This window comes from Juglans regia, chromosome 1 (genome assembly GCF_001411555.2).
Source record: "Juglans regia cultivar Chandler chromosome 1, Walnut 2.0, whole genome shotgun sequence".
In the NCBI taxonomy this organism is placed as follows: Eukaryota; Viridiplantae; Streptophyta; class Magnoliopsida; order Fagales; family Juglandaceae; genus Juglans; species Juglans regia.
Window position 1 is genome coordinate 18092833 of NC_049901.1, and position 18508 is coordinate 18111340.

The following is an 18508-nucleotide window of genomic DNA, read 5'->3' on the forward strand; positions in this document are numbered from 1 at the left end:
TTATTAAAACATAACCAAAATTAAAAAAATAAATTATTGTACAAATTATTGTTATTATACATTAATATTATACGTTATTATATGTTAATGTTTATATATTAGTATTACATGTTATTATACATTGGTTATTATACATTGCTAGTGCATGTTATTCTACTTTAGTTATTATATATTAGTATTACATGTTATTATAAAGATTTATACTATGTACAAGCAAGTTTGCATACCAATCAGCGTATTAATGTTGTTGCCTTCATATTTTAAATTTAAATTAGTACTGTTTTTAATAAAATCTACTTTCTGACCAATCATATTGAATGAGTGCGCATATTAGTCCGCAGAATCGCTTACAATTCAATTTTTCCTATTATAAATTTATATATTTGTGTTTGTACACAATATATTAGTATTAAATGTTATTATACATTAGTGTTACATGGTAGTAATAGTTAATAATATGATGTTTACATATAATAAACTATTATTAATGAATTTAGTGTACTTATATTATAGTATAAACATATTATTTTATAATAATTTATCCATACTAGTATACTATTGAATTTAATTAACTATATAAGTTATAGTTATATGATAAATATGATTAATATATAAAATATATATATATATTTTTATAAAATACGTATAATATTGGAGTCGGAGCAGAGTCGGTATATTGTCACCTCCTACTCCAACTCCTTTTTTTGTTAAGAAAACTCCGACTCTGATTGAAATTGGTGCAGAGTCAGAAAATGAGTCGGATTTTTTAAATTTTTGCTCAAACTCTAATATGAATGCGCTGTAAGAACAGAGCTCACAAGGGGCGAACAAGAACGGTATTAAATACTAAATAGAATGAAATATAATTGAATTTGAATTGCTAACTTTGGACATCGGCGGCTTCACCTAGTGGACCACTGTGTACGCTAATTGCCAACGTGTACATCTGCTTGTTTGTTTATAACGCTTTTTTCTACCGTTGATTGGGTTGTCTGTCGTTTTGGTCTTCCTTTGAGTCGCCGGCCAAACAACATAACGTTGGATCGCTATTATTAATTTTATTAATTAATCCTAACCCACACCTCTAATATTCCTCGGCTTTCCATTTCATTTGAACATCTTCCTCCTCTGACTCTCTTTCTCCCTCTCTCTCCCCTTGATTTTCAAGATGAACGACCTGCTCACAGTACGTTGATTCTTTCCAACTATGTCATATGTGTGTATTTGATTGTTTTGCGATAGTGCTGGATTGATATCACAGTCTTGTTGTTGGTAAATTCATTTCAATTACTGGGATATCAAAGTGGCGGCTTTGCTCTTTAGATTTTGAATTTCATGCTCTTTGTTTATTTGACGGCCAGATTTTTATTGACAGGGTTGGATTTAGAACTCTTTTATGGGGGATGACGGATCTATTGTCTGTTTTTTTTTTTTTTTTCCTTGCGATTTCTTTGTAAGTTTTAGCCGCTTGGGAATACCATTTTTCTAACTTGAATTGGCAACCAAAAAATTAGCTAATGCTACTACTGTTACCAATAATTATGTTTGTAAGTAATTTATTTGACACTTTTGTCTACAACTTTAAAATCTGATTCACTTGAAAAGTATAGAAATTGATAGAATTTAGATGGGAGGATTGTTGAAGTTAGAATGATCTGAGTTTTGTTCTGTAATTTAGCTGTTTATTTGGAGTCAGATATACGATGCTTGCTCTTATAGAACATATGCTAAAGAAATTTTATTTTTTGTGATTTTCCTTTGGTCAAGGATTCATTTGTTAGTGATGCCAAGGGTCAGCCTTCCAGAGAAAGCGATATCGAAATGGGAACACGTGTCCCAGGGAACAACCCTGATATGGGAATGGCTGCTTTCAATAAACAGGTTTATCCTACCCATGATGCTTTATTTTCTTTTGCAGAACTTATATGGACCAGAAACCCAATTGATCATCTTGAATCTTGTGCTGTTTTTAGTGAAACATATACTGCCTGATATGTTACATTAGTCGGGAGGAGCAAGAGACATCAGATCACGCTTGATTCCCTTTCAAAATCTGTTTTCTACTCTGAAAGAAAATCCTATAGTGTTATCAATAATAGTTTTTTCTTTCTAACAAGTTGCTCCTCCTTCCCTTCTGATTTTCCTGCTATTCTTTGTTACTAGGTAGAAGAGGTCGAGAAACAGGTGCAGAAAGTCTCCATGCTTCTTAAACAACTAAAGGTATGTTGATTCTCACCCAGGGCTAAATGCTATTATGGTTTTGCATTGAGAGTAAGCAATTTTCTGGAAAGGAAGATGATCCACTTACAATTATTTTGCAACTACTTTACAACTCTACATAAAATGAAGGGTAATTTTGTAATATTGAAATTTGTTTTTAATGGAGTGGCATGATTGTATTGGTTGATTGAAAATGAATTGTAAAATAGTTGTAAAAAAAATTTAAGTGTATCATTATCCGGAAAGGAAATGACATCTAATACAGGTAAAATGTCATTGACTCTTCTTAGTTACTGTTTTGTATGTGCCGTGGTGCTACAGGAACCAATTTTCTTTGCTTTCATAATCTTTCATTTGTAGAACAAGAATTTGACTCTGAGTTACTTCAGAATTATTATATAGTTTTATTTTATCTATATGGGTCCTTCTGGGAAGCGTGGTAGCACCTAGGTTTTGTCATCCAGACTGAAGGCCAAGTTGGGAAACCTAAATGCTAGCATCCAGTCCAGCTCGTTAACTTCTTGGTTAAGCCACCTTATGCATGATAGAATGATGAGAACTGCGAGTATAAAAGAAGGATGAGATCAAGTCAGAAACAAGTTTAAAAATTTCATTAAAAAGTTTTGATAATATTGTAATAGTTCTAAATTTATGCTTTTGGCCACTCTATATAATGATCTTAGTGTTCTCAAATCCAGATTTCAACCTTTTCGGCCAAGGGGGAAGTTTCTGGTCCAAATGGCATGCTTGTCTAATCTGTTCCATGATTTAGATGGGTTTCACCAGCTTTTGTTAACAACTATAACACGTGACATCATTCTTCATGATTCTATATCAACCATACCAACATACTCTTTTTTTTAGTAGTTCTCAGAAGACTAACCAATCATTGAACCTTTTCTATGCTGTTGAAAAGAAAGGGAATTGGAGATTTTGATTATGCACAGCACTATTGCAAAGATACGCCACCATGAATTTATAGTCGAGATGTTGAACAATTGTGAAATCTTTGAGCTATCAGGTCTTGCTTCTATTGAGAGACAAGAGAGAGCAAATAATGCCCGGAAAGGATATTTGACTGGCACTCAAAAATTAACTAGAAACTCTCTCTCCCTCCCTCCCTCCCCCCTCTCTCTCTCTCTCTCTCTCTCTCTATGGTATGATTAAAATGGTAAATGTGGGCTTTTTTACAGGATGCTAATGAGGAGTCAAAGTCTGTTACAAAAGCATCCACCATGAAAGGTAAATGTTTTGTCCATATCATTTGCAGCTGGAAGACTTGTATTTGGAGCTAAATTTCACCTCATTATTATTTCACTTAAAGTTGGATAAGTGGTGAGCCATTAGTTAGCTACTAGACAGTGATATTTGTTTTATCCTCTTAAGCTTGTTGTTTAATTGCTCATCTGTTGTATATTCACACTCTTAATAATATTCTCTGCTGAACTATATTCAGCTATTAAGAAGCGGATGGAGAAAGATATTGATGAAGTTGGAAAGATTGCACGAAGTGTCAAAGGAAAACTAGAAGCAATTAGCAAAGAAGTAATACTTTAATGGCTTGCATCTAAATCTGATAGCTTCTACTGAGGGTAGTCACCCTCTTTCGGGATTATATATTGACCCCTCATTCTTTACAGAACATCTCCAATCGACAAAAGCCTGGTTGTGAAAAGGGAACGGCTGTAGACAGAGCAAGGATGAACATGACAAAGTTCGCCGCGAGTGCCAATCATTATATTTTAGACAGCTTCTTAATTATTTTCTTTTAGAATGGTAATCTAAAATATTGATATATGAATTAATATTGATGGCAGTTCCTTGATGAAAAAGTTTAAGGACCTAATGACAGAGTTTCAGGTATATCAACGTGTTATGCTTTTTACTGTTGTACTTAGCTTCCACTTGTTTTCTCATCTGTGTATTATGTTTCAGACGCTTAGGCAGAGAATCCAGGATGAATATCGCGAGGTTGTGGAGCGACGAGTTGTTACAGGTTAGGAAAGTTCATCTGACAGATTATGTAAACTGCAAAATGACAAAATTAAGAATTACATGTTGAAGTAATTGTGTTATAGTGCTTATCATTTTCTTTTTGAGTTGGTGATCATGTTTTTATTGATTTGATTGAGCAGTCACAGGAACTAGACCAGATGATGAGGTGAGCCTGAATCCTCATATTATAATTTGACCGATGATAAATTTGGATTTTATTTTTATTGGCTAAATTTAATTACATTTGCTAGACAATTGACCACCTGATAGAAACTGGAAATAGTGAGAAAATCTTTCAGGAGGCAATCCATGAAATGGGACGAGGACAGGTATGTTCCTTTTTAATATCTTTTTTCATTTTTTTATATTTGAAAAGTATGTTCCTTAACAACCGCAAACATAATTAATTACATAGATCACCAAATAAGCAGATCCTTCTCTGGAATAGGTTTTTTTCATATCACGTTTTAAATAAGATAATAAAGGTTAAGGATTAGTTGGATAGGACATGAAAGTAGGACTTGGAGAAAGTCATGGTTCTTCCAATTGGGTGCATGTTTCTTGTTCCCTGTCACTGGTCGTCAATGATAGAACGAGTTGAGTGTTTTCATGGTATAGTCTTTAGTTTATCATGGCAATACAACTGCAGAGAGTTTCCTGCCAGCTTTTGATCTAGGTTAAAAATAGATCTCCAGTCCAATGGTCTCTCCTCCCTGGACTTGCGCTATGATTATCCACTTACCCATGCAAACTTCAATGTGTCTTCTTTTGCAATTTTTTGATATGATTTCTTAATCCCTTAGTCATTTGGATGATCTATTGGATCCCCCTACCCCACCAAGTCTGTATGCGAGTCTTTTGCATAGGCCTGAAACTAAATATTTTAGCTATATTGCATTTGAAGCTTAAAGTCAGTGAATCGGAGAATTTTCCGGCGACCTTCTCGACTGCAGTTAACTTTATTTTAGTATAGGGCACAGGGATAAAAAAAAATAATGATAATAATAATAAAGGTTAAAAGAGCATGGTTCTTTGATTTTTGCAATTTCAAAATTCTGCACTTGTAAAGTTAGCTATCATACCAAGTTTGCTTTGGGCCACAATTGCAGATAGTAAATACCGTTGAAGAAATTCAGGAGAGACATGATGCTGTGAAAGAAATTGAGAAAAAGCTGCTAGACCTGCATCAGGTATATATCTGCAGCAAGTAAGTTTTCGCTACTGGAAAGTAGATGTCTTATGTAACATTAAATATCTCGACAGATTTACCTTGATATGGCGGTATTAGTTGAGGCTCAAGGAGAGATATTGGATAACATTGAAAACCAGGTTAGCTCCTACTTTTACATCATTTAGCTTGTGAATCTGTGCATATCTATGTATAATATGCATGAATACATATTGCTTGCTGGGTATTGGGTGTTAATGGGAATCTTATCCAGGTTACAAATGCAGTCGAACATGTCCAAAGAGGGACAACTGTACTTCAAAGTGCAAAGAAATTGCAGAAGAATTCCCGAAAATGGATGTGCATTGCCATTATTATTCTCTTAATAATAGTAGCTGTTATAGTTGTTGGTGTCATCCAACCTTGGAAGAGTGGCAAGGGTGCTTGAGTCTGCCCCCCTTCTCTCTTGTCCATGTAGAGTTAATTTCCAAACTATCTACGATACTAAGCCGCCTGTGTTACAGTGGTTCTTACCTTTTGGTTTGGCTTTCTATTTATTTATTCTTTTTTTTTTTTTTTTAAAGTTGTTTTTATGGTTGTGGTGTGCTTTGTGGATGAAGGATTTGGTACTCGTATATTCTGTTGTTTTGTCATTTTATTTTAATAGTAGAAGAAACTCCATTGCGTGCTGAAAATTTTTGTTTCTTTGTTCACACCCTCAGTGCCTCATCTTTGCTGCTGACTTGCTAATTTTCACCTCTCGTATGATCTGTCTCCTCTAGCTTCTTTTTTTTTTTTTTTTCACACAAAAGAAAATAGAAACAAGTTAGTTTGTTCTGGCCAATTTGCTTTTCTGTGAGCTAGACTTAGGTTGCGTTTGGCTAGATATTCTTAAGTATTCTGTAAATAATAGTGAAAAAATAATAAAAAATAATAATAGAATAGTAGTGAAAAGTAATAACAAAATAATGAATAATAGTAAGCTCCTGGGAAAAGAAAAAAGGGAAGATATGACTATTACATACCATTTAGATTAGATTTTGTTATTTTCGACAAACCAAATGTTCATATCATGTCTCTTGGTTACAATGTAATTAGGCTTTCACCATATGGTTTATTTCTTCGTATCTTTTTCTAACTTTCCTTTCTATATTTGCCCAAAAAGCTAAATATTTATTTCATCGTACACATCAGACCAATGCTAAATTCCCATGCCTTTCTACAAGAAGGGTTCTTTTAAAAGATAAACATTAAGTGAATTAGCCTCTCTTTCCTAAACCCAAAATTATTCGTTTTGAGAATAAAGATAGTTGGAAAAAAAAAAAAGCTTTTGACTGCCAGAATGCACACTTTTGCTTGCATTCTCGTATAAAGAACCCACGGGCAAGAGGGCATGGACCTAGGTCAATAGCCACTTCTACAGGGATTTATACCACACCAAAGTATCACGGAGCTTTCCGTCGCTGATCATGACATAGGACTTATGTTGTTGCTCGAGATTGTGCTTCATGTATACTGCCATTTTCCTCCCTTATGTTCATAGCATGCTTTTCATTCCTTTTTTAGTCTTTTTGAACCGTTGGGGTACATGAATCCTATTTCTCAATTACCATATAAAGAGGAATTCTATGTATCAACCACTATTCACTTTCACAGCTCACACTTATAATTCTTTTTATAGGATGTGGAGGTAAAGTAGTAAATAGTGACCGATGAAAAAATATAAATTCAAAATCCTCGATTTCTTGATATGCTGCATGGTAGTTGTTATGCTGTAAATCAATCCAATGATTGCTGATACTCTTGAGAACAGGTGACAAATACAGTGGACCATCTGCGATCGGGTACAGAAGCTCTCCAAACTGCAAAGAGTTTGCAGAAGAAGTCAAGAAAGTGCATGATGATTGCCATCATATTGCTCTTGGTTATTGCACTCATCATCGTCCTCTCGATTGTGAGACCATGGGAATGACAACAGAGCAAATCGCATCTCATCTGTCCAGTCTGCCTTAAAGAGGGGGAAAAAAACCCATCTGCATACTCTCGTACAAACATTCCAGAATATATATTAGAAATAAAAAGAAAACTAGTACAATTTGTATTATTTCTTTCTTTCTTTTCCCTTTTCAATTAAATTGCATCTCTGTATTCTATTACTTTTGAGATAGATTAACAAATAAAAGAAGTTGGCACATGCGCTTTTGCTTGTTTGTCTCTGAATTGGGTTGTACAATGCTTGCAAGGCTGCTTCTCTCCCTTACTTACTCCAACATCCTTGCTTCTCTCTCATTACTTAACATCCATAATTTTAATATAACTATTTCTCCTATTTGGGCAATGATAGCAGATGCTAATGAACTGAGATTGGATTTGAAGGACTGCATATTCTTGAGGTAAGATCATATTTCTCAATCTTTAACAAATGTATATCGAAGTTAAGTAATGAGAAATAGTTATATTTATCATGCATAGGTAGAAATATTTATATTAACAAATAGATCTCTACAAAGTAGGGCTTTTTCAAAGATGCATGGTTTTCTTCTCTATATATGTTCGACAAATGATCACTCTTATAATTGCTTTGGAATTCTCTCGACTAATTTCAATGCAAATGTATAATGCGATTCAAATAAGGGTTTCACTAAATTTAGACTCATCAATACCTGAAGGGACTTAAAGCATACCAACTTGTGTGTGCATCAAATATATGATGGAATAGAGATGAGAGAGTCAGCTCGCGTGTCCATTACACCCTTCACACCAGCTATTATGGAGAAAACCTAGCTAACACTTGCCCAGTTAATCAAGCGGTGCTACTAGTTCCTAACCATTGTTATAAGCCATGAGATGACAAACTCACCCAAGAACAAACCTACCAGTCAATGTCTATAGCCATGAATCCTGTGAAACAAAGTCGCCGTAGCTCTAAACAGTTAAAAGTAATCAAAGCACCTTGGGCAGTCTGCCTGAGCATCTAGTTGTGCCTATGTCCACTTTTCTTGGTGATTCTAACAGTGGAAATCTCACCACAGGGACAACTTAATGCTAGCATAAAATGCAGGAAGATATTCCTTGACACAGTTAACAGGCAATAGATTACCGATACGCATTGCATGTGAGTCCCTATCTGAGAGAGGTTCCAAAAACAGGACAGTTGTGGGTAGAAAATTAGCAGTGTTTTCTGATTGAGTTAGATGTACAGATACCAAAAAGAAAACAAAGAAAGCAGAGAAACAAACGAACTAAGGGTAAAATTACAAATGAAATAGCATCACGTTAGTTCACAAACATGCACAAGATCCAAGGACATTGAAAAACAAGGCAACAAGAACAATGACACTAAAGACTCAGTTGTGCACATTGCATCGACATTAATTGAAGAACTTTACTTACAGGGGACTAGATCATGTTGCTTCTATTGCAAAATCATCCAATCATTCTCAAACATGCTAAGTAGGGGTGCTACCCGCCCTATGTGGGCGGTAACCACAGGCCCCCGGCCCTCATGGGGTGGCTATTTTGGCCCCATGGCCCCCGGCCATACTGTCTATCCAACCCAGTTGACAGGGTCGGCGGATTCTAGAAGCCACCATCTGGGATTCAAAAGTGAAAAATCAACCAATAACCAACAACAACAAATGCCATCCACAATTGCAAAGATCTGTGCACAGATCTGTAGATCTCATCAGATCTGACCAAGATCAGATCAGATAGGAGAGTCAAATTATATCTGATATTCTAATCGAATCTCAGACCTATGGCGCTGCGCATCAGAGACCTACAATGCTGTCATGGCTTTGGAGATGAAAGGACCCACAGCCGCAAGTCAATCCGTTGGAGGTGACCGGACCCACGGCCACAGCAGCAGGTCCTTGCGTTGGAGGCAACAGGACCCACAGCAGCAGGTAATTCAAGGGGAAGTTCCCCCAGTCCGATGGTCTCTAGAAATTGTATACACCCAAGGGTTTGAGCCTTAGACTTGGAGGGAGCATACCACCAAAACCAAGGCTCTTACCACTTAAGCCAACCCCTAGGGCTTAGCAGCTTTAACTACATACTAACTACATAAATTCATAAACAGCAACTAAGACGCATTAAAAAGTAAAAATGGAGAAATGAATATGCTAAAGACTACAAATAACTCTACTTCTAAAACTGTTCCTAAATTTCCTTCCAGTTTGTAAGGCTGCTTCCAGCATCCATTTAACTGCTCGAAACATGCTTTCCCCGGTCTTGACCTCCCTTTATGCACTCTTGCATTTCTATGTAACAAGAGGTGATATATAGTAGCCAAGCATGTAAGTTTACGAAGAATGATTTATGATTCAAAGACTGACCCTTCAAAGCATTGACATCCCAATTCAATCCTTCACCCCAGCTTCTAATCTATCAAGCAACCATGCACTTCCGTCCAAATTCTCCTGGGAAAAGAAAATTCATAAAAGAAGTAACCTCTTCTCTGCAGCCTAATTCTACAAAAAGTACATGATATCGTATAACCCCAATTAGCTAATCTATCATTGGTAGCGGTAGGGCCAAGAGCCAAGTCTTTATAACAATCCAGCACATAAATGGGTCTCTTTGATACAGCACCAGAAAAGGAATAAGCTTCTAACATGGGACATGAGGCATCCTGTGTCTATCTGCCTCCCAAATGCTAGTGGGTATTTTCCCATTCCAGGAAGGTAATAAAATAAGCTTCCAACATATGATACAAGTAATCTCATCTTTAATTACAACCCAAATATTTTTTTTATTGGCACCGGGTGTCCAAGAATAAAGTACCAACTAATCCCGGAGGTGCACAGGCCCTTGGCAAGAAGTTTCTCACATGTGCATCTCGGGTAATTCAAGGGGAAGTTCCCCAAGTCCGATGGCCCTAGAAATTGTCTGCACCCAAGAGGATTCAAACCTTAGACTTGTAGGGAGCATACCACCAAGACCAAGGCCTCTACCCATACATCCCAAATATCAATGGAACTGTATTTCCCATTCTGGGAAGAAAACCAAGTAAAATGCTCTAAACCATTAGTTTCTTCTTCAACTTTGAACGGCTAGCTTTGTAACTCCACATATAGAATTCATGTCCAAATATATGGTAAAGAGGACCAAGAGGCTACCAAATATCACGCCAAACAGAAATAGAACCATTTCCCACATTATGTTTCAAAAACCACTTCATCCACCCCTGCCCCCGCCCCAAGCACTCTCTTGAGGAAATGGAAAATCCAAAAACATTAGGGTAAAATATTGGTTTTGTGATGGCTTCTCTATTTTTCCATGTTCAACACCCATGCAATCCGTATGTAACCTTATATGCAAACAAGTTCCATGGATGTCTCGACACAACAGCTTTATTCCCATCTGCAATTTTCCCAATCCCCAAGCCACTCTCTACCTTCAAACGATTTCATCTTCTAATATATACACATGTATTTCTCTCATGAACTTCTGAACGACCAGTTCACACTAAAAAAGAAAAAAACAAGCAAAAGAGAAAATTCGATGTTGAATAACTGCACAAATGCATGTAAAGGACTAAAAAGCTTTCCTTGTGATAATGGGAAATTCATATCAACCTAAAGAATAAGATTCAAATTTTCATGGAGTTTCTCAGCACCCAAACAGAGGTAAACACAAATGGGTGAAATCCTCAGCACCCAATTGGTCAAATATAGAATACATAATACCGAAACTGCAAAACGAAGACAGAATTAGAACCATCAATACTCAAACATAACTTCGAATCATGCATTTTCAGAATTCTGTACCTTAACGCGATCTGATTTCGTTGAAAGCCCTAACTTCTGATTCGACTAAGAGAAAAAAGAGTGAGAGCGTGAAAGCGACACTCGATCCTTGAAAACGATGCTAGATCTATGGTTAGTCGCACTGGCCAAGGAAGAGAGACAGGCAGACAGACAGACCGCTGAATAGTAAAGCGCCCAGCTGGAAACACGCTTTATTATGCCTGAAGAACGTTGAGCTCGATCGTGTTAGGCTGTTAGCTGCAAGCGCCATATTATATTTTTTTGAATGGACCTTAAAATCCCATTATTGATATAGACACACATTTTAATTTTTAGAGCATTGGCTACTCATTTTTCAAGTCTAAATTTTGATTAAAATTTGAGGTTTTAAAGTCAAAATCTTTGAAGATGTTAATTTACATTAGACTAGTTATTTCAAAGTTAAAATAATAAAATAATATTATATATTTTAATAAATTTTTTAATTTTTTTTATATTTTACAAATACACTCTATATATTAATTAATAATTTAATTTTTACTGTCCAAACAAATTATTTAACATGAAGAAGAAATAAAGAGAAAATGAATAAAGGGAGAGAGGAGATGAGGAGTGAGTGAGAAAAGTGCGAATACTTTTTAATAAAATATTATTTTGGTTGGTAAATAGTAACTCATCAAATATGATTTTGATTTTTTATTTACTGTATCTCATAATTTAATTTGAAGTGATTTGACTAATTCAATACAATTAATTTTAAAAAAATTTAGTCAAAATTTAGATTTATCTAATATTTAACTAGTCCAACATCAATACTCTTAACGACGTAGCATCGTGTTATCAGATGAAAGAACCAAAAATCAAATCAAATGCATGCTGTGGCTAATAGATTCTACGGAGCTTTTGTCTGAATTTTAGGATTGTGTATCCATCACGTAGTATTTATTAAACATTTAGGAAAAATATATTTGTCATCTTTTCTTATCATTATTCTCTCAATATATTTTGATGTGACAAATAATATTTTCACAAATGAAAAAATAATAAATAATCTCTAATCATTTAGAATAAATATAGATAGAAGTCAGTATTAAGTACATCTATTTTGCACACATGATGTGGCATCATGTAGACCACACATCTCTCTAAATAAATATTGGAAATAATCAACTAGAAACAACTACGTAGTGAGTGCAAAGTGTGTACTGCTATAGTGACTTTTCTCTAATATTATCACATTATAGAATGGTAAAAAGATTATACAAAAAAATTATTTAAATAATCATAAATATTGTGACACTTATTTATGTCTCTCTCTCTTCCTCATTTTATATCCTAAAGTTCGAGCATGAACTTTGTGCGGTCGGAATCTTTGGATAATAAAGTATTAATAAAAGAATTTATAGTTTGTGAAGAAGACAATCCTGTTTGTATTACAAAAATATAGTTTAATCTCATTTCAACATCAAAACATTACAAATACAATCATTTTTTAATTTTTTAATTTTAATTTTTTCATCTAATTATTACAACTTTTCTAAACATAAAAAAAAAACAAAAATAATTCAATTTTTCCAAATTTCAAAACAAAAATAATATTAAAAATATATTATAATAATATTTAAACTTTATAATATTTTTATTCAACTTTTTTTTCTCTTATTTCCCAAAATTCAATAAAACATCTTAACTTAAACCATTTAATTACTATTCATAAACTATTTCATTACTATTCATAAATTTCTAATTTCAACATCCAATGTAAAATGACCAAAATAACACATATTTTATATTAAATAGATACAATCTACTTCAAGTGAAATAAACAGGGTCTTATTCCATAAAAATAAAGGGACAATGGATCCAATGAATTAATTTAATTCAAGCTAAGTAAAGAAGTGCTAAAAGAGAGCTTCTTTTTTTTTTAATACAAATGGTGGACTAAGGAGCTACGATTGAAAGTCAAAATTGATAAAAGAGCATTAGAACGCATTTAAATGGTATCCATAATTTTTCAATATCTTTGAGTCTTGATTTGGATTAAGCAAAATTATAATCAAATAGATAGATTGGATGAATTGACATGTGGGACTTACAAAGGTCACAGTGGTATGGACTTATGGAACTCATACATCAATAGAGTTCGGGTGGAATACATCTTGAGACTGGTTAGAGAAATCCAGCAATCTCGTACGTTTATATGGTAGATGGATGTAGTGTTAGGATTATCCTACATCAGTTGTGGAATGAGCCGGTGGTCAGTTTATAAATGTGAGAGAAAGCCTCACCTCTTGAACTAGCTTTTGAGATTGAGGTCCAAGACCACCCAACAGGTACAGCTAATCCAAGCTATAAGAGGATTATCAGAAAACTCCACCCACTTTTGAAGTGTCTCTCTTTTATCAAATAATGAAAATCCACTCTTAAGAGCAAAATCCAACCGGAAAATAGGCACCACTTGTGCCTTTTTTTTAACGCAAGTAAAATATCATAACAGAACTCATGAAGTACTTGCGATAGTATTTAAAACATGTGGAATGAACCAAATTACAGACAGCTTCGATCTTAACAATAGCTTTGAGCTAATTAAACCGAAGGGTAAACATGCACCAAGTGGGAAAAAAGTGCCCAGAATGATCCAAATTGTCTATGAAATTATTACAACATCTTATTCTACCAAAGTTCCAAAATATAGGAACTTGGAAATGTTCTCATTAGCCGGGACCAAGTTCAAATTCAAGGCAACTCTTCTACATTCTTGCCTTGGCAACCACGACACTGCCATCACCCATGTCCGCAGCACCTGGCCTAGTCCATGTTTCTTTGAATTGCTCTTCTGTCACACCTGTGTTTTAAAAACAAAAGAAAGAAACATAAAACATGCAAACCTCATGAAAAGATTGTGATCACTTTCTACCAAACAACATTTTCATGGAATGAGGTGATGACTTACCTTTGCCCATAGCAGCAGTTGAAGAAATGCCTCCCTGGACAGTCTTGAGGTACTTGTCATAGTAGTTTGCACCAGACCACTTTTGATGAGCAAGTGTGTCAACCCCATTGTTCCTCTCCTCTCTCTGGATCCTCTCCACATAAGCCAGCATCCCCCTCCTTGCAAAATCCCTTGCAAAGGTGTCGATCACAAGAGCATCAGCATGGAAACCTGCCAGCGTTATGAACTGCCAACAGTAGCCCAACCTGGCTATTCTGGGAATGAACTCCTTCATTTGTTCATCGGTCATTCCCGATGCATCCCAATTGAAAGAAGGCGAAAGATTATAAGCCAACATGATCTCTGAATGCATGGATTTCACCCCCTCTGCAAACTTGGTGCATTCAACCAAGTCAGGACTGGAAGTCTCCATCCAAATAATATCAGTATGTGGAGCAAAAGCCCAGCCACGGACAATAGCTGCCATAACAGATCCCTCGAACCTATAAAACCCTTCTCTAGTTCTAGGCAAGTCCCAGTCCCAGAAGAGGTTCTTGAGCCCAAGTCTCTCGGCAATCTGGCGTGCTTGCTCATTAGAGAGGCACTTATGATAACTAGAATGGTTCATCCATTCATTTAGTCTCACTCTCTTTTCATTCTCTCCAATGTTCATACTCTTGATGGCATCCACAACACAGTCAGAAAATGTCTTCAACTGTGCCATGGATATCCATTGGTCTTCAATAGCTTGAAGTTCAGCTCCTGTTTTGCCAGCAGACATTGCTCCTGCCAAAATGGTAGCCAAATTCTTCCCCTTAAGGTTGGGGTTTGTCACACCCAAAATGAACTGATGGTCTCTTGTGTCAATATTTGTTTGGATCAGAGTAGCTGCGACTGCATCAGTTCTAGCAACCAAAACTGTTTCAACCCCCATGACATCAAATTGCAACCTTGCAGCCACAAGCCTATTGATGTGCTCGCTAACGGCAACAAGTACTTTCCCAGCCATGTGGCCACATTTTTTGGTCACCGAGGACTGGTCCTCAATATGGACTCCAGCTGCACCACGCTCCACAAAAAGCTTACAAAGCTTAACTGTTGCTGTAGTGCCACCAAATCCAGTATCACCATCAGCTATGATTGGTTTCAAGTAATCGACATAAGGGGTTCGAGCTCTCTCTTCTCGGCTCATGCCCATTCGTGCCTCTTTTTGCTTTCTGTCATGGTATTGTTGTGCAAAAAATAAGTGTTCCACCTTGTTTGGGACAGTGTCATAAGGGTAGTCAGCTAGGTCAGGGCCAGGTTCATTTGTGCTGGTGTGGGTGGATGAGCACTGCCAACCTGACACATAAATGGAGTCCAAATGCTTTGCCATCATAGTCACTTGGACAGGGTCAAGTGCACCAAAAGTCCTGGAGGCTGTGCCATTGGCTTGGTGGGTCTTGAGAGTTCTCCATAGCTTTTTTGCCATTTCATTTGAGCCATAGCTTTGTCTTAGGTTGCCTCGTAGTGCCACGACATCTCGAGCTGAATATGGTCTTCGGGTTAGCTTGAACCTCTCGGAGTTCCACCAAGCTTGCACCTCAGCAACTTCAGCTTCAAACCTCCCTTCTTCCTCCATTATCTGTTTACAAAATTAATGACTTGTTATGTCATAAAGCAGAGCTAATTTACTGATTTCAGCTCAGTTCTACTTGAAACGACACATGGACTTTGCCCTATTGGACATTGTGTGAAATGCATTAGAACTGCATTTTTCCCTACAAAATTTATTTCATTTTAGCTATCTACAGAATTTGGAGGAACTAACATAAGATAGGCCCATTGTCCCGAGTGAGGTTGTGATCTCTCTGCCTCTACTAGATACGTTTATATAAAACTAAAAGTATCCACAATTTCATGCTTGCAAGCAGAAAAGGGAAGTAATTTAAATTCCTGAAACTAGGAACAAGTGCTTGGGGAGATGTTATCGAAAAGATTCTAGTAGATTTCCACATGAATTTCTGCGTATTACTGTCATTGTTATACTGGGGTCTTAGTTCTTCCTGTTGGGACCGTGATCTGATATACAAAAGCTTCAGACTGGCAAATTAAGAAGTATAAGGAACAGATGCTCAATCTTCTACAAAAGACTTGTCCAAATTGTTGGTACGCTAAAAGGCAAAAATAATAGAAAATTTTCAGTTTTGTTCTTGTAGACGAGCGAGAGAGAGACGGAGATCCATGCAGACCAAAATAGAAGGTATAAGGAATCGCATGATATAGATGTGAGATACTATCATGAGTTAAAAAATAATAATATTTTTCTTTCCAAATAAATAAAAATATAATATTTTATCTTCCCTAAAATATCATATTTGATGAAAGTATCCTAACGAATTTCCTAAGGTTTCATTTGGATTGATATTTGAATATGGGAATGATTTCAAATTCCTTTAATTTTTAATGTAATATAAGAGAAATATTTTAGCCACAAAGAGATCTCACAAAAATAAATCCACAAACTGATATAGTTTGATGTGATACGTTAAATTGTAAAGCTAATAAAAGTAGATCTAACATATCATGTAAAACCATGTCAATTTGTAAGTTTACTTATATGAGATCTCTTAGTGGTTGTAACACTTCTCGTAATATAATAGACTATAGAATTTTGAAGGGTTAAAATCTGGTCCGGGGTTGGTGCAAAATCTAAATCAAATTTTTATATAGGATTCAAACAAGAGATTTGGATTTTAAAGACCCAAATCCAAATCTCTCTCTTCATCAAATCCAACCATATTAAAAACGCACCATATATAAAAATTCCCAGATTGTTTCTATGGAGTAACTATGTGGAGAGATTCAAAATATTATACTCAAAATCTTCTAAAAGCAAGAGTGTATTGTTGCTATGAATTAGTTGGCATTTTCCGAGAAGGGGTAGCTCTTAACCTCCTACATTCAGGCATATAATGATCACGATGTGAGCAGAGGCATTGCTAATATGTTGTTATGCAGAAATAGCCAGCCAGCAGTACTTTGAAATTGATTCAACAATAGGCATGAATTATATCCCACATCCAATATAATAGAGCCAAGAGAACCACCACCCTCTATACCTGGGTGCGGCTCACCATGATTTGTGCAGGGCAACCAGAATCAAAGAAATTCTAACAATGCAATATATCAAATGAAAAACATGCATGCAAGACTCATTGCATGATCAACATCTCATTACGAAGTCGTCTTGAAATACTTTTAAGCATAAACATATATGGCTTTGAGTGATTGGACTCCCCATTGAGAGAAAACGAAATTTAATAAAGGAATTAAGAATTAAGAAGAGAAATAATTAAAGGCTACTGGTGTATATGCATGCTTACCATTGAAGGTACTGAGTAAGTTCCAGCCATGGCGAACTTGTGCGCTTTTTTCGGTTTTTCCTTTTTGGGTGTGAAAATTTTCTTTAGCAACTAGCTGGAGGTGTTGGTGAAAAAGCTATCCCAAGGCCCTCAATTTATAACACATGCAAGTGGGGCATCATCACCTGATCCCTTCTGAAGATAGTAAAAACTAAAAATCGATGCCCCATGACCAGGTCGTAAAAAAACTAAACCCAAGTGTCATATTTTCTGTGTCTGATTTATCATTTATGTGATCGATCCGAATATTTCTCGAAATGAATGTGAAACTTGTCCGAATGGGAGCGCCATTTGCAGGCACGTATGATTGTGGCACCTCTCTAGCTACCTATCATGTGCGACCATGCAGCTTCTCCTTTCATTTTGTGTGATGTCACTACTCTTTTTCCTGATAGATGACTGATTCTCGTTTTTCTGTTTGTTTCTTTCGTAATAAAAATCATTTTATCTTGGTTTTTTTTTTTTTTTTTATCATTTTCTGATATAAAATTTAGAAAGAAACTAACCCAGTACCATCTGATATACACACACTGATTTGGCATATTTTAACTAATAATAATTTGTCTATTTCAATTTATTGACATATGATGTTATTTAATGTCATATGAATAAGTAGATATTAATGGGTAGTCGAGCCGTCCCTAAATATTTCTGGAGAGAGAAGCTCTACCTTCTCTCTAGAAACCCAAACCGAAAACCACCGCAGAAGGGGGTGGGAGATTCGCCTTCCTTCCTCTTAGATGCAGTTTTCTCTTAGTGTTTAATTTTTTAGTCGATATTTGGTTTTGTTTTTGTTTTTTCCGGTCAAAGCATGAAGAAGCGGTGTTTGATATTTTTCGGTGGCCATCAATGGGCTTGTTAGAAGGGAAATTGCTTTGTCACCAATGTTACGGGGTTTCAATGTGGCAACTGGATCCATGTGCCCCACCATGGGGTTCATAAACCACCGATCTTTTAGACTGCTGAAGGTTTCGCTAAAAGGAGCGGCACATGATCTACACGTGCGGGTCAAAGTGCGCATGTGGCCTCCACACACCAC

General features: G+C 35.9%; 2 protein-coding genes across 3 annotated transcripts; one reads left to right on the forward strand and one right to left on the reverse strand.

Annotated features, from left to right (window-relative positions):
- Positions 1-1080: 1080 nt before the first annotated feature.
- On the forward strand, positions 1081-8245 carry LOC108985258 (syntaxin-132-like). Of its 2 annotated transcripts, none has more exons than XM_018957473.2 (13): positions 1081-1186; positions 1768-1881; positions 2164-2220; positions 3414-3462; positions 3677-3765; positions 3861-3934; positions 4038-4080; positions 4156-4216; positions 4356-4381; positions 4467-4544; positions 5325-5405; positions 5479-5544; positions 7197-8245. In XM_018957473.2, the coding sequence occupies exons 1-13, from the start codon at positions 1169-1171 to the stop codon at positions 7353-7355; spliced, it is 915 nt and encodes a 304-aa protein (XP_018813018.1). In that variant the 5' UTR covers positions 1081-1168; the 3' UTR covers positions 7356-8245. The 2 variants fall into 2 exon arrangements, with proteins under 2 accessions (XP_018813018.1, XP_018813017.1); XM_018957472.2 differs by lacking the exon at positions 7197-8245 and adding an exon at positions 5658-6078 and having other exon boundaries at positions 1082-1186.
- Positions 8246-13568: 5323 nt separating this feature from the next.
- LOC108985254 (isocitrate lyase) lies at positions 13569-17838 on the reverse strand. The gene is made up of 3 exons (XM_018957468.2): positions 17431-17838; positions 14087-15689; positions 13569-13978 (listed from the first exon to the last, which is right to left on the reverse strand). The coding sequence occupies exons 1-3, from the start codon at positions 17458-17460 to the stop codon at positions 13884-13886; spliced, it is 1728 nt and encodes a 575-aa protein (XP_018813013.1). The 5' UTR covers positions 17461-17838; the 3' UTR covers positions 13569-13883.
- Positions 17839-18508: the final 670 nt, after the last annotated feature.